The 16,256-nt window shown below is 38.9% G+C and overlaps 2 protein-coding genes across 2 annotated transcripts; both read right to left on the bottom strand.

Annotated features, from left to right (window-relative positions):
* Nucleotides 1-1,979: 1,979 nt before the first annotated feature.
* Nucleotides 1,980-3,793, bottom strand: LOC124640090. The gene is made up of 4 exons (XM_047177732.1): nt 3,660-3,793; nt 3,278-3,504; nt 2,672-2,852; nt 1,980-2,329 (listed from the first exon to the last, which is right to left on the bottom strand). Exons 1-4 carry the CDS (start codon nt 3,688-3,690, stop codon nt 2,142-2,144), a joined length of 627 nt encoding a protein of 208 aa, XP_047033688.1. The 5' UTR covers nt 3,691-3,793; the 3' UTR covers nt 1,980-2,141.
* A 6,322-nt stretch (nt 3,794-10,115) lies between these two features.
* LOC124644582 lies at nt 10,116-15,843 on the bottom strand. The gene is made up of 2 exons (XM_047184055.1): nt 11,545-15,843; nt 10,116-10,238 (listed from the first exon to the last, which is right to left on the bottom strand). The coding sequence occupies exons 1-2, from the start codon at nt 15,841-15,843 to the stop codon at nt 10,116-10,118; spliced, it is 4,422 nt and encodes a 1,473-aa protein (XP_047040011.1).
* Nucleotides 15,844-16,256: the final 413 nt, after the last annotated feature.

The following is a 16,256-nucleotide window of genomic DNA, read 5'->3' on the forward strand; positions in this document are numbered from 1 at the left end:
ACAGTTACATGGGCCTCAAATTAGCGGCTGTAGGAATCGGTAGAGATATAATTAAACAGTCTAATTTAATTGGCAATAGGCGCGTTCCCACAAGTCAGAAAGTCACCCTCGCTCATTACGCTCGTTCCCAATTTTCCCAACAATTAACATGCGAGGTAGTATATGTACATAGTAATTATAGGTGTGTGGTGCGGTAAACGGCGCGGCTCAATCACGCCACACAGTCGCTGCTGCTCGCCGGCTTGCGTTGCACACATTGATTTATTGTGCGAATGACGGACAATTGGAACGTTTTAAATATTTATGAGCAATCCATTCCATCATACCGGTATCTACATTCCAAATTTTGGAACAAGAATGGCGGTGCCATTCTGAATACGATTGATGGCTTTCACCTAATCAGTCTAATAGAAAATAATGCACAACATACAAGTTTTAAATAAATTGCATCAATTGTATGCTTGTTTCGAATAAAATTCACATTAATTTCTCATTTGGCTGTAGTACCTACTTGTATAGTAAATGGACATGTAATTACAATGATTATTTCGCTGTTAAGATAATTATGCTCCTGCCATAGTAATTGAAAAAGTTTGCCATCGATATAGTCGCTGAACTGCCTGAAATTACATTTTTGATTGTTATTTCTTCTCTCTCGATTCCTATCAAGTTTATTTGGCGGTTATTACTATTTGAACTTTTAATAATACGACGGCGACGTGACCAAGGATTTCATGTCGATTTCGAGGTAATAACTTGAGGAGAAAGTTAGAACAACTTACAAAGTGGTACATTGTATTTGATAGTTTTGCTTCATATGAATTAACTCCTACATAGTAACGTCACAATTTCAGAAAACTTAAAGGTTCTATCTATATACTTACCAAGTTGAAGTTTAAAAGCAATGTGGGTGTCTATTTAATGGAACACACATAGTTAGATTTGTATACAACGTCATTTAATAGAGTACTGGAGTCAAGTACTCGTCATTAAACAAAAGCTCAACGGTTACCGAAACAGGCAGCGCCACTCGAGGTTTCGAGGAGCGATTTAACTTTTTGTAAAGTGCAACACTTTCCCAGCCCCCGCGAAGGGCCCTTCAAAACGCTACTGCGTTTAGACAAATGAACAGCGTTGCACCCTTCGTGGCACACGACACGCGACATTGTGCATTTAAATATGGAAAAGGCGAGCGTACCTTTGTGCCTAATGTAAGCGTACTTCGAAACTTTGTCGAAGTGTTCTAAGTTAATGTCGTTTAGATCGTAAGATTTATTCCATTTTTTGTATTGAAACCGAGGAAATTGAATAAGCTCTTAAGTGTTTGCTCAGTAGTAGATACTTTCATATAGGTACCTAATACTACACAAAAATATTTTTGTTTCAGAACTTAATGAAACGTCTCAGTATCTATCACATTATTTTGTAATTTCAGTATCGAATCGCTTCCAGTAAATAACAATTAGTCGCTGTAACACATCCGCCACAAAATGGCGGAACTCGTAGGACACAATAAATCAATTGGAGTGGGTGGTTGACTTTTCACTCAAATGTGTGGTTAATTGTAACCGAAAATGACTGTTGATCGAGCCACACTTAATTTGAGTGGTGCTTTAGTACGCAGGGGCTGCGCTGTGGGGTGACTTCCAAAGTAATGGGTCCGTTGGTTTTGTGATTATTTCGATACTAATTTCCTAAACCTGCCGGAAATAGAACAGCAATTACACTTATTATTGTTTGTATATCGTGTGTCATGCAGTTGTGTGAGACACAGATTTTTAATATCATTTTGACATGTAATCAATAGTGTACCATTTCTGGCAATAAATATTTTATTATACGCTAAATGAACTATTACATTGGATATTAGTACCTACGTTATTTACACTTGACTATGTATAAAGTAATGTCAGTTTTTGGCAAGTAACTACCTATTTTAAATGGTGGCCACAAAACTTTCAGTATCAAATAATATTCAGTTACATTGTCAGATTTATTTAATAAATACGTTCAAACATATGATTAAACCAAAATGTACATATCAAAATCAACTTTTTTCTTCAATACATGTTTACATATATTTTTTAATAGTTCTTTACAGTATAAAAAACCCTTTATAATGGAAATAGATGGTTATAAATTTACTGTTCCTCAGGCCAGTAGACCTCGATCATTTTCTTGAGTTTCTCGTCCATTTCCTTGCCCTCCGGAGGCTGTTTCCCCAGGATGAAGACAAACTTCTCATGGCAATCCATCATACCGAGGTACTGACCTTCTACAACCTTCAACCGCATGGGGTAGCGGTGGAATTCCGCCAGATCAAGCTTGGCTGCAAAATATTACAAACAAATATGTTATAGATATGTTAAATAGTTTTACGCCCTTCCTACGGCTCACAATACAAGAAAGACAGGTGCAGTCATCTTAATGATTACAAAATCACCTGCTCGAAATCAACGAAGTTGTATTGTTATAAAGAAACACAAAAACTACAAACTTTACTAAAGGCACATAAGGCAGGATAAGTAGCCACAGCGGAACTTTTACTTTGATCAGGAGAAAAAAAACTTATCATATAATTATCGCAATTTAGTAGGTATAGGTAGATTATATGGCCAACAAACTTATCTACAAAAATCGAATAAGTACCTACTCAAGTTTAACTTGTTACCTGTGCTTGGAGGCATCTGCAAAGTCCTGTAAGATCCATCTCCCTCGAGTTTCTCCAAGTAATAGTCTCGAGTCTTATTGGTCTTCAGGCTGGCGCATGGGATCTGCATCTTCAGAACTAGGTTGTCCCATTTTAGATTTTCCACAAATTTTCCGAGTAGTTCCTTCAGGTCTTTCCTTTCCTGGTGGGTAAAATTAGCGGATATATGATTATTTATACGTTTATGTTATACCGTTTGGAGTGCGATTAAAAATAAACCTAGTAAATTCAATGAAACTTTTGATCAAAAGACGTTGTACCTAACGTGTGGGCGAGAAAACTGCGCACTACGAATAAGAGGTATTTACTATCTATTCGTGTCGATTAGCTAAACTATATAGTAGATAGATGTAATATAAAAGGTGCCTGGTCGCGACTCGCGACGCTTCTATTTGATCGGCAGTTATCTTGGCAACAATAAATAAACTTCAAAACAATTTTCCAAGCCTTACTCCACTATTGTAGTATCTTAATTATCGGTGTTCCTCTACAAAGCAGTTATTTATTTTGAGCAACAGTGGTGGGCTTCAAGTAGCTATCACTGTAAAAAATCATTAAATCTTATACCTGATCATTGACAGCGCTGAACTCGACACAATGAGTGTCACCGCCTCCTTGGGTTTTCTCTCTCCTAATGTGTAGCAGATGCCAGGAGCCGATAGCCTGGCTGTCATTGAAGGAGAGGCCTTGGGTGAACTCCTGGCAAGTCGGTTGCTTCTCATGCTTCTCGTGTCTGTCGCTCTTGTCGTGCGAGTGATGCGCCACGGCATCCACTGCCGCGTTTAACACTAACACTGGAAATAGTTGATGGTAAGTTTCCATGTCAAAACAGCTCGCGCCAAATGTTTATAATCTAAGCTTGAAAAAAAGTCAGAGAGGATAAAACAATGAAAAATACAAAAGTAATTGGTAAAACCAGGCCAAAATAAAATATATTCAAAATAAATACCTGTGAAAATGAATGTGACCGTCGACGACATGTCTGGAGCTGGGCTGCGCACGGGCAACTGCGGTAATGAACTGAATGACTTGATTGCGACTAACGACTCCGGGATTAACTAACGTTCTGCATCTCCGAATATTGGAGACGGCGACTTTTGCTCGCGAATTATTTTGAGTATGTGGCACAGATTGTGACAAAAAGAAATAGCATGAATCTCATTAGCTGCTATCGTTTAATAAAGAACTCCATGTGCGACCTCACGCTAATTCAGCGTCTGAAACGCTTTTATAAAGACGATAAATAATATCTATATTTTTTAAGGCATAAGTGATCTTCTACTTCTGATTGTTAATAGGTAAATTATATATATTTGGTCATTTGGATAAGTCCACTTTGTTGGGAAAATCTTGAGCCCTCAAAGACGTTTCCAATCCAAAGTAACGCGGTGTCCTGCGTGAGCGACGAACGCGACGCGACGCGACGCTGCGAACGCGACGAACGCGATCAACTCAAAGGAATTCCCTACATGCGGCCTATGTGACAGTCTGCGGCGAGACGCGACGTAACGCGTACTTGTTTTGAGGGCGACCAGACGCGACACCGCGAACTATTCAGAAGCGTTGATTGTTGTGGGACAAAAAAAACATAAATATTAAAGAAATCGTTTATTAGTACAAACAAGTTGGAAGATTGTTGCTGTCTGTACTTTAAATATGAACTTTCAAGCAAAATTGTAACACAACTTCTCCATGATTTGAGAAGTAATGACCAAAATCACGTAGGACATCTGTCGCGTATAGCATCGCGTCGCATTACGTCGCGTCGTGTTGCGTCGCGTCGCGTCGCGTTCGTCGCTCACGCAGGACACCGCGTAAGTGAGATACACTTACTTTTCAATCCAAAGTAAGTGAGATACACTTACTTTTCAATCCAAAGTAAGTGAGATACACTAACTTTGGATTGAAAACGTCTTTGAGGACTCAAGATTTTCCCAACAAAGTGGACTCATCCAAAGATCCTTATCCAGCGCCTTGGTTGATGTCGCGATGACCGCACGGTAAACAGAATAAACAGCGACTTCCCGTCTGCGTCCTCAGCCAGACGAGACAATTCCTCGTAATGCGATAATACTAATCAATCCACACTTTACGAACATGATTTGGTGACAATTTTGGAGATTGGACAATTTTTTCCTGTTATTTTGAGAGGTCCGAGAATACGCAGCCTTGGAGGAGGTGGAAAATTTTGGCACATTTATTATATATGGATGTCATTTGTTTTCAACATACGCGCATTCTTTGTTGATGATTTAAGACGAAACACAGCCTTGCAATTAGTAGAAGGGCCAAGCCGCCCCCGTGTGCGAAGTGTGCAGCGCGTTCGCATTCATCCTTTTGCCTAGAAGGAAAGCAAACAAGTTTGAGAACAAATGTATGAGAATATAAACTGTCTAAATATGATTATTGTGTTGCAAAATGTTTTATACATGTCCTAAGTGTTGTGTTACCGTTGGACCACAGGCTTTTTGAAACTTCCGTGTGGTTAAAGACAAAGGCGAGCGCGTGTCCTTTGTTTTCCATTTATCCATCAACTGCTTGCGAATATTTACACATTATACTACAATCGAAATTAAGCCTTATGTAACCAATATAAGATACATTTTCCAATAAATGAACAGTAAATATGGATTTCCATGGGGTTGCGGTTAGGTGCGCACGCGCTTCTTGTATCGAACGCCTGATTACCATCCTTTGTTACGTTGCACGAAGTCTGACATCTGTCGTTTCTTATGATTTCAAGAAAGTCTAATGAATTACCTACTGTTTCTTTGAAGTTTAGTGCCTTATTTATTTTTTGTTCGGGCCACTTTGAGCATGTAAAGATGTGACGACCTCGATGGCGCAATGGTTACCATACCGGACTGCCGAACCTGAGGTCCCGGGTTCGATTCCCGGTTCGGTCGACATTTGTGTGATGAGCATGCTTGTTGGCCGTGGTCTGGGTGTTATAATATGTATTTACAACTATGTAATGTAGCTATATGTAGTTTATCAGTTGTGTTAGCACCCATAACACAAGTTAATAAATAGCTTACCATGGGGCTAACCGACCGTGTGTGAAGGGGGTGCGATATATATTTATATTTAAAAAGATAAACATGAACCAAACTATAGTTCGGCCATTCAGAGAATGCGTTCCTGACACGTCGCGATTGAACTGACGACGTAACTACATTCATTGATTATTGATATAATAATGTTGTTTTAATGCTCCTCAATTGTTAAAACGGTAAACAACCAGCAAAAATATTTTTATCGTAACTGCAACGCCATTGCAAAGTTACGTCGTCAGTTCAATCGCGACGTGTCAGGAACGCATTCTCTGAATGGCCGAACTATAGCAACGCGAATGGTACCTTATAAATGCATGAAATTAGGTACCTGACTCCTGTACTCCCACATTGTTCTCCACGCATAATTACAAGTAATCAACGCTTAAAGAAGAACTTTAATTATGAATGCATTTCATGTTTAAGTTAATATGATTTTATTCACAGCAGCTACGCACTAAATTAGCCATACCTCTGGGAAATAGAGCCTGGCAAGAAATTAGTAACACTCAACAAGGCACGCATAAACAATTACATGAGCGTTTCGTTACTCCATCGCCAATTTATATTGGACAATAAATCATGGGTAGACGTCGACTGCGCTCATTAAATCTATTATTAGGTTCCACACTCATTTACCTACATACATACGCGTGTCTAATTTATAAAATGTGCCTAATAACTGTGTCATCAATCAACCAATTTATTGACACACATATCGTGGAACTTTCTAAATTGTCTGAATTCAAATGAGATGGTAACATGTCAGCCTTGTTTTGTTTTAACCTTATGAGCTTTCGATGACTGTTTTATTAATTTTGTGAATATTTAATCTAGGTAATCAATTTACTTAACTTTTCAATTTTTTACGTAAAATGACATAACAATTTGTCATAATCGATAGTCTATGGAACAGTGTGTTGAGGTCATTAATCAAATGCTTATCATAAGCTTTCGTGAGTACCAAAATAGAAAAGAAAAAAAATGGAAACGTCGGGAAAATACTTTTTGTGTATGTAGGTACCTACTTTATGAAGTATCAAAAACTTTTGCGGAATAATCTTTAAGCTGGCTAGATTTTCAATCAAATTTACCTACAGGTAGAACAAAAGTAACCAAACAGTCCCACACCTATTGAAATCTGTACCCAGTAAATAAAAAGCAGTATTAAATGTTCGAGTATTCGTATGTTCAGTTAGGTGCGTCAGCGCAGCGTTCCCGCTAGTTTATGTGGCTTGGTTATCTGTGGAGATTAGATCGCGCCGCTCCGACACATCACGCCCACTAGTGGCCCACCAGCGGACCGCAACACCAACCTATGAATATACTCGTACCAAGACTTGATAATGTTGTTTATAATAAAACAGTAATGGGTAATGGTTTTGAGTTTGCAGATTCTGGATTTGCTATCTGTTTATTTCATAAATAGACCAGATCAATGGGTGTAAGGATGCTGGGTTTGAAGATCAGTCAATATCAGGTTTTTCAGAGGTACAAACCAAACCGACAATGAATGCGAGTACGTTTGTTAATCGAAGCAAAATCATCATAAATATTACGTTCTACAGACGAGTAGGTATAGCCTAGACCGTTATCATTAAAGGCTGTCTAAAAACTTTATCTAAGATCATTTTCCACATAATAAACATGCTCTAAATTGGTACAGTAATTAAATAGCAATTAGCTGGCAGTTTCATAAATAAAAATAATGTTGATCGCCATAAAATTAATGAAAAGTAAATACTTGTGCAGTTTTTTTACAATTTTATAGCGTTTCCTATTTGCCTTTTAATTGTCTCTCACGGCCCATGGGCAACAATAAATTGTGTGCTGATACAATCGAATAAATACTTGTTAATTCTTCTAATATCGCAAAAGAAGTTATAAGAGCAATTACGTACCTACAAATAGGAAAAGGTTTTCTTTTAGCGATTTCTATCTCCATGAAGTTAACGAGCGGTAGAATTATGTCTCACATTAAATGTTTTCATTATTTATAGATTCGAATGTGTGATAGTCTTCGTACAAAACATGTGCACTTATTATAGGAGTTTATTGGCATTGCTAATTTTATTTCACAATTAACTGTAGCTAATTTTAGCAATGGCTCTATAAACGTTCTTTAGTTAGCTAAGTTAGTTCTTTAGCTAAGTTGAAGTTTTACAATTACAATAATTTAAAATGTTCCTGTAAATACAAAATTTTTTGAAATATTTTATTTTGTTGTAATTATCTTATTGAACATAATTTAATTTTTTTAAAGTCCCAATGAAGGGTTTCCATATTATTTATTTAATGTTGTACAAATAATGTAACGAATGAATGACCCGATCTAAAAAGAAAACATATAATGCTTTCATGCTGAAATGCTAGAATCTCATTTTTACTGGGGGCACAATGCGTTTACGAATGGTCCATCAACGTTTCTTTTTCTGAAAACGGACTTTCCAGCTAAGCTTTTATTCTGAGCAAAAAGAACACAAAGCAGAGATGCATTTAATTATGGGTGTAACTTAATTGAATTCGTTCATAAGCCAGAGAAGAGCTGCAAGAATACCGTGTGTAGCTGTAAGAAATACATATTTTGTGCAGTTTGAATTAAATAAGTGAGTGGGCATGAGCATAGCCAAGTTGAATGGAAGCTAGGAAACCAATATCTTATATTTCGAATATAATATTTAACTATTTCAGCTGCAGTTGTATTTAAGCAGGTGATCGTATATTCGTAGGCGGCGGCACCTGCATTAGCAAAATAATTTTTCTTCAAGTTCCATTAAAACTGTTATAATTGACGTTGCCTAAACCACAGGTCTTTTGTTCTCGCCTGATCCGCGGACATCCCGGCGTGGTTTTAATTACTGCCGGCCAAATGCGTTAATGTAATCAAAGCTCAATACATCATACTCGCGCTATCGCCCCGCCTCGGTTTGATTAATAATTCTAATGAGCGGCGGTGCCAAACGAGTTAATTAAGCGTTCGTTTTTTACCGGTCGGTGCCACCGCGGCTGGTAAACGGGCGCATCAATCACCGCTTTGTGTCCGCCGCCGAACTTCTTAATGATTGAAATGATGCCAGACGATCCAGAGCTGCCCTCTGACCGCCGCCCGCCCGCGCCCGCGCACCCCAGCTCTCACACTGGATGTAAGCAACGGGTGCAAATCGACAGTTTATCTTGAAGGGTAACCTTCACAGGCACACTTGATTTCAAATCAAATCGAATCAATTTATTTATTCATATACATTTTGGTTATTAAATATGTTCACAATTTTAATAAAATTAGTACCACCAAAAACATGCGCCTAATTATTGTAAATCCTTTTATCAAGAAGACATTTCAGCAAGAAATATTTACTTCATGAAATTTTCCTTAGTCTTAGCCGTTAGACGTTGGAGTATTACCGTTTATGCGTTGACCAATTCATTCTGAAATTCTATATTGGTATTTAGTGGTAGGAACCATTTGATACCAACTGGCCACAAAAGATTTTCACAAAATCTTAAATAAAAACCAGACTCGGAAATTTTACGTATTTCGGGGTAGTCATAACATTGTCCAAAATGATTCAATAGCGATATACTTAAAAAGATTTTAATAAGCAACATAAGCGCAAAAAACTATAGCAATTAGGACAATCAGTTTCACAATATTAAAATATGTTAGAGGCATAAGAAAAAGAAGACTCGAGATAAAAAATACGATACCCTAATGTAATATCTAGACCGGTAGCTACAAGAATTCGGTACATACATTATGTACGGTGTAATGCGGTGGGGGTTGCAGAGTTTGTTGAATGATAGAATGTTTCACTAAAATAAAGTTTATTGTACTGATCCACAATAACTTCTTAAATGTTAAAATGTTAGTAAAACTATGTTAAATGGAATGTTAGAAATGTTGCAATGAATGCACCCGAATATCGCGGTTACCCGATGCGCACTGACTCTCTGTTACAATTTTAATACTAATGAAGTAACTGCGTAAGTCGCGTACCTAATGCTGATCAAGGTGTTCGGTGTCATTGCACCGAACATATTCGGGGCCGCAAAAGATGAGACGATGAGATAATTCTAAAATAAAATGTTTACAAATTGATGAATGTTAATAATCTAAGCCTTGTCATATCTTAATTCTAAATTTCTCCTAGGCATGGGAGAACACGATTGGTTTTTAATCGCACATGTTTTGATTACCCCGTATCGACCGTGGGGACTCGGGAGCCGGTCTCCCATACAACTTCGCGCACTCTCACTAACGTTAGAAACACTCGGTTGTCGGTCAACCTTATTTGAACGCGCACTGTTGTCGGATGTTTGATCACTACACTGTCGATTAACCACTCGCGCACTGTTCACTTCACTACGGTTGCCTGCTGTAGGCTGAAGCTCGATGTCCGGCGATAGATGGGCACAAGTCGCCCGTCGTCGCTGCCAGCGGCGGCACCACAAGGCGCCAGCCGCCACCACTCCTGCTCCTACCAGAATGTAGCTCACAGCGTATAAGTGAATGTCGTGGTAAGATAGCGAAGCTCCCAACTCAATTCTGTTATTTTTCATCTCCTCGATTCGGTGATGTAATTGGTATAGCTCAGTTTCTAGGTTGTTGGATTCTGTTATGTTTGGTATATCTGTCCACGCGATGGAAGTGTTGATGAAGTAATTTAGCTGATCTATCGACGGGCTATAAACTGGACTAGTTATGTTCACTCGGTTCTCGGTATTTTTTGGGCTATGAAGAGTGAAATCATGACCTTTGAGTAAGCAACCAGGCTCTATGTATATAATGCCAGCTTGATGTAGTATTTCCACACTAATTTGTTCTCCACACAGTACATTGACAGGACAACTATTGCAGCAATGGTAGAGATAATGGGAGGGTTTTGTCAGGTATACCCATTTGTTTTCACATCTTGACCTCTTAATTTTACATTTATTTGTGTTAGGATCTAGCTCACAAAACATGGGTTCACTCCTTTGATGTTGAATAGGCTTCTTCAAATCGCATATCCATATTCTCTGTTTCACACAGCTGGATAATTCGTCAGAAGTGAGAGTAGTGTAGGTGTTCCTCTTTAAATCGGTTGCAATATATTCTGATAGTGGGATAAGTTCCACCATAGACCCGTTGTATTCATGTGGTATTGATGTTATTCTATACAGCTTGTATGTGTCCCTTCCAATCAGTGGAAAAGTTATTTGAAATAGAAAATAATTTTCTGTTAATCTTGCTTTTAAATGCAGTAATGGGTACAAGTCTCTAAGGTTATGGGGCTCAATTGGCAACATTGTGTCATCTGATAAATGCCCCGAGATAGTGTTGAGTTCACTCTGTAATTGATCGGGAGTTAGTAAGTGTATATTAAACTGTCCATGATGTATGTTGGTAAATATATCTACCAGAGTATCCTGATTTCCCTTTAAATTCTGTAATAAGTTACTAGCTATAAGTGACATCAGGGTAAATTCTTGGAGTAGCTCAATGTTATTAATGTCTTCTTGAAACCTTTTGGATCTGTTTTCTAGTTTCATGATATGTTGGTTAATCAATTTGTGTTGTTTATTCATAATAGACGCAGTTCGTTGTAACAGATTGTATTCAGACTCTATAATTGACGTCTGATTCTTCCATAACTCGACAATATGTTTTTCATTGTTTCGTATTAAGTTGATGTCTCGGGTATACTTTTCTGCGAAATGTTCGTCCAGTACCCCGAACAATGAATTCGCTAAATAGCCTACTCCATTAATAAGGCCGCGTCGCCGCCTCACGTGACGCCTCACCTGCTGATCTAGCAAAAACTGATTGTAGTACTTTAGTTCGTTGGCCTCATGCGACAGCTGAGTGGTTATCGTGTTACAGTGTTCGCCACCTATTGTTTTGCATGTAGTATCTAAATAAGTGATAATTTTATTGAATGCACTTATGCCTTCCCAGTATGGGGACATGTCGTAGAAAATTACCATAGTCCATTTGTCCTTAGCAAGGCTTAATCTTCCTATCGAATCAAAAAATAGTGATTGTTCCCTTCCAAATTGTGTTACATTATATGCACCATGCGCACTGCCGCACATAGTCATGAAAAATGTTAAAGCCATAACAATATACGAAAACCTTACAGTGTGTGATTTCCTCCTGGTGCCCCTTGGGCTTTGATTTCCTTCAATGTTAGATGTTTGGGTATTTGTTTCTGGGAACTTGTCTTGCTGTTCGTCCGTTTCTATTGGCAATAGCGAGAGCTTGACTACTGGCCGTTTAATAACACCACCTTTGGTTTTTAAGGTGACGACACGTACATAGCCGTCGCTGCCTGGGTGTACATCGACAACTTTACCCATTATCCATTTCCCAGCTGGAACATTATCCTCGTGTACGACTACCATATCTCCGATTTTCATGTTTCTTTGGGGCTTTCCCCATTTCTCTCTCGCTGTTAACTGTGTTAAATACTCTGTTTTCCATTTCAACCAGATTTGTCGGGTAATATTAGTAGTCAAATGCCATCTTGTTCGTGCGTCTTGTTTTGTTTCTATTACGGTGTTGCCAGATCTACCTGTTAAGAAGTGGGCCGGAGATATATACTCTAAATCTTCAATGTTTTCGTTAAGCGAGCACAACGGCCGCGAGTTGAGGCAAGCCTCTATTTTTGTTAGAATTGTTGTGTACTCCTCGAATGTCAGTCGTTGTTCACCGACTACTCTTTTTAGGTGATATTTCAGGCTGCGCACTGCTCTTTCCCACAGCCCCCCAGCACTAGGCCACGATGGCGCGTTAAAGTGCCATTCTATTTCCATGTCGGCAATATCGGCAAGCAGTTTGTCTCCGAAAACTTGTTGAATTTCTTCATATTCTTCTCTCAGTGACCGGTTGGCTCCAATGAAATTCGTGCCTTGGTCACTGTACATGTGACGCGGCGCTCCTCTCCTGGCTGCCATTCGGCTCAGTGCTGCTAAAAATGCCGAACTGGTAAGGTCAGACACCAGCTCGAGATGTACGGCCTTCGTAACCATACATATAAACACCGCCACATATCCCTTAGTTGTTCGCACGCCTCTACCCTTGTTGGCCTTAACTTCTACGAAACCGGTATAGTCTACCCCAGTGTGGTAAAACGGAGGAGCAGGGTTCGCTCTGGCCGCGGGCAAATCTCCCATCAACTGGTGTTCCTTCCTTGCAGCATGTTTTCGGCAAGTGACACAGTTCCGCAGCTGTGCCTTGGTTGTTTTGATTCCACCTGGTATCCAATACTGTTTCCTCATTGTCGCCAAAGTTAGTTTGGGTCCTCCATGAAACGTTAGTAGATGACATTCTTCTATAAGAAGTTCAGCTAAACGACTTTTGTTAGGTATTACTTTAGGATACTTCATCTCACTGCTCAAGTTTGCGTGCCTTAGGCGTCCTCCCACTCTCAAGATTCCGTTGTCATCAATAAAACAATTTAAAAGAAATAATTTACTTTTTGTTCCAACGGTGCCATTCTTACTGATTTTTTCGACCTCTTCAGCAAATTCCTTTCGTTGCACATATTTAATTATTGTTAATTTAGCTTTTCGCAATTCTCGCAATGTTAGGTACGATGGCAAATGTTTACGTTGTGAAATTGGTGTCAACGCCCTGAGTATCCACGCAAATATATGTATTATTTTCCTAAATGAGCTATAATTGTTTAATAAATCTTCAATAATGTTAACGGTTTGTTGTATAACATTAACTTGTTTTATTTTTCTTTTTTCTTCTTCTGTAGTGTACATGGGTTGTTGATTCTGTTCTTTCTTCATGTCTAAGGATAGTAACCATGCTGGTCCATGCCACCACAGTGGATGTTCTAAAAGCTGAGACGCCGTTAGTCCCCTGCTAGCGCAGTCAGCAGCATTCTCTGCGGACTTTACATACCGCCAGTTGTCACTCGGCATAATCTGTTTTATCGCGTTAATTCTGTTGGAAACAAATGGTGTCCATCTCGTTGAATCTCCGTGTATCCAGCCCAACACGACCATGGAATCACACCATCCATAAGTTTCATATGGGCAGCTAATGCTAGAAGTAATTTTACTCATGAGTTTTGCCAATAAAAGTGCACCACATAACTCTGTTCTTGGTAATGTTATAGCCTTTCGATGTGGTATAAGCTTAGACTTTCCCGCTACTAATATAGCTTCTTGGCTGTGTTTAGTACGAGCGTATACGACACATGCGTAGGCTTCCACAGATGCATCACAAAACCCATGGAATTCGATAATACTGTTCTCTTGCGTTTTTATCCACCGCGGCACCACACAATGTTTAATGTTTTCGATATCAGCTGTTAGTTTACACCACTCCTTGTATACGTCACCAGATACTTCATCATCCCATTGGAGATCAGTTTGCCATAGCTTTTGGAAGAGTAGTTTTAGTTTTGTTGATAAGGGTGTTAACCAGCCCAACGGGTCAAATAACTTCGAAATTTCCGAGAGTAATTGCCGTTTAGTAAGTTTTTCTATTTGTGTTGTGAAATTAAAGTTAAATGTAAAATGATCTTGTTTTGTTTGCCAGCATAAACCTAATGTTTTTGATGTTTCTTCATTTTTGAAGTGATAACTTGTTTCTTCCGCATTCTGTTTTACGCTTTCTAATATTCTGTCGTTATTTGACGCCCATTTTCTTAACGTAAATCCACCTAATTTCAACAACTGATGCAATTCTTTAATCAAGTACTTTCCCTGTTTAATGTTATAGGCACCATGGAGGAGGTCATCCATCAGGAATGAATTTTCTAGGATTTCTGCTGCCTCAGGATGTTTACTACGCTCGTCCGACGCCAACTGTTTTAAAGTCCTCATAGCTAAAAATGGGGCTGATTTTGTTCCATAAGTGATTGTAGTTAGTTGAAAGCTCTGTATGGGTTGTTCCGGTGATTCTCTCCAAACAATTTTTTGAAGATGCTGGTCGTTATTATTTACCAGCACCTGGCGGAACATCTTCTCGATGTCTGCTGTAAACGCGTAAGGATATTGCCTCCACTGCAATAACAATGATTGTAAATCCTTTTGCATGTTAGGCCCCTTGCACATTATGTCATTCAAACTAAACCGAGTAGATGTTTTGGCGGACGCGTTAAATACTACTCGTAACTTTGTTGTTAATGAGTCATCACGCTGCACACAGTGATGAGGTAGGTAGCATTGTAGGCTTGCCTGCGAGTTTGTTTCTTCAGGTTTCATATGTTGTAATTCGAGATATTCTTTCATAAAAGTTTTGTATTTGCTAGCTAAATGTTCGTGTTTTCTAAATTTTGTTTCTAAATTCCTTAGTTGGGCGATTGCCATAGGCTTAGACATGCCCAGTTTGTGTTTCAACTCTTCCTTCAGCGGTATTCTAACTTCATAGCGGCCTTCTTCTGTTCTTCTTGTTGTTGACTCATAAAATGTTAGACACTCTTGATCTTCGGTGGACAGATTTGAAGTCTCACTAATCTCTTCCACCTGCCAAAACCGTCTGATCTCTTCTATGTTATTTAACACGACGTTACACTGGTATGTCTTTACGTTGCCGCATAGCAACCATCCCAGTTGAGTTTGTTGTACTAAGGGCTGATGTGCATTCCCGCTTTTTATAATGCCACTTAGCATGATGTTAGCGTAAACGTCGGCTCCGAGTAACAAATCCACGGGGCGGCTGATATAGAACTCGGGGTCAGCTAATGGTATGTTATCAATATGCGACCAATCTGGTTTCGGGAAGCTCTTGTTTGGTAGGCTTTTAATGAGATTCGTCATAATAAAGGCTTCCGTTTCGAATATAAAGTTGTTGTGCAGAGAAGCGCATACTATAGAAATCACTCCCTTGCAGTTGTTCTCCTTTTGTCCTACTCCAAAGATGACTCCTTTACATCTCTGTCTTTTTATGTTTATTAACTGCGCCGCCGATTCTGTTATTAATGATATTTGGGAGCCCTGATCCACCAAAGCTCGCAAGGTATACTCCGAACCGTCGGAACCCTTAACACTCACCAAAGCTGTTGCTAACAGTATCTCTGAGCTGTCGACGTGTGACGTATGTGACGCAGCCGCGAAGTTCTCCTGTTGTTGTTGTGAAGTCATTTGACTACGATTTGATGACAAAGAAGGCGCATTTTTGAGTTTTGCAAATGCGTCATGTAAAATAGTGTTATGAGGTTCTTGACATTTTCTGCATGTTAATGTTGAATTGCATTTATTACCATTATGGCTAAATAGGCAATTAGTGCAGAGTTTTAATTTGTTTGCTGTTTTTAATTTTTGTTCATCATTTAACGTTAAATAATTTTTGCAATTATAAATGCCATGTTGATAACTGCACATTGGACACTTTACATTCGACACGTGCATGGATTTTGCAATCGGCTTATTTAGGTTATTATAAGTGTTGTTCGGCTTATTGTATGAGTTATAAAAATGTTTCTTTATTTCCGATGATGAATTATTGTTATATTTCTTTACAGAGCTTTTCGGTACTCCACTATCTTGTTTTCTCT

Source organism: Helicoverpa zea, chromosome 2, assembly GCF_022581195.2.
Source record: "Helicoverpa zea isolate HzStark_Cry1AcR chromosome 2, ilHelZeax1.1, whole genome shotgun sequence".
Lineage (NCBI taxonomy): Eukaryota > Metazoa > Arthropoda > Insecta > Lepidoptera > Noctuidae > Helicoverpa > Helicoverpa zea.

Bases quoted from the DNA above. Each gene is read 5' to 3' on its own strand.
- LOC124640090 (XM_047177732.1), bottom strand. From the start codon at position 3,690: ATGTCGTCGACGGTCACATTCATTTTCACAG. The intron at 3,505-3,659 runs GTATTTATTTTG...AACTATTTCCAG, and splicing joins GGTCACATTCATTTTCACAG to TGTTAGTGTTAAACGCGGCA. The intron at 2,853-3,277 runs GTATAAGATTTA...TTTACCCACCAG, and splicing joins TCAGCGCTGTCAATGATCAG to GAAAGGAAAGACCTGAAGGA.
- LOC124644582 (XM_047184055.1), bottom strand. From the start codon at position 15,843: ATGACTTCACAACAACAACAGGAGAACTTCGCGGCTGCGTCACATACG. The intron at 10,239-11,544 runs GTGAGGCGTCAC...ACATTCTGGTAG, and splicing joins AGTTTTTGCTAGATCAGCAG to GAGCAGGAGTGGTGGCGGCT.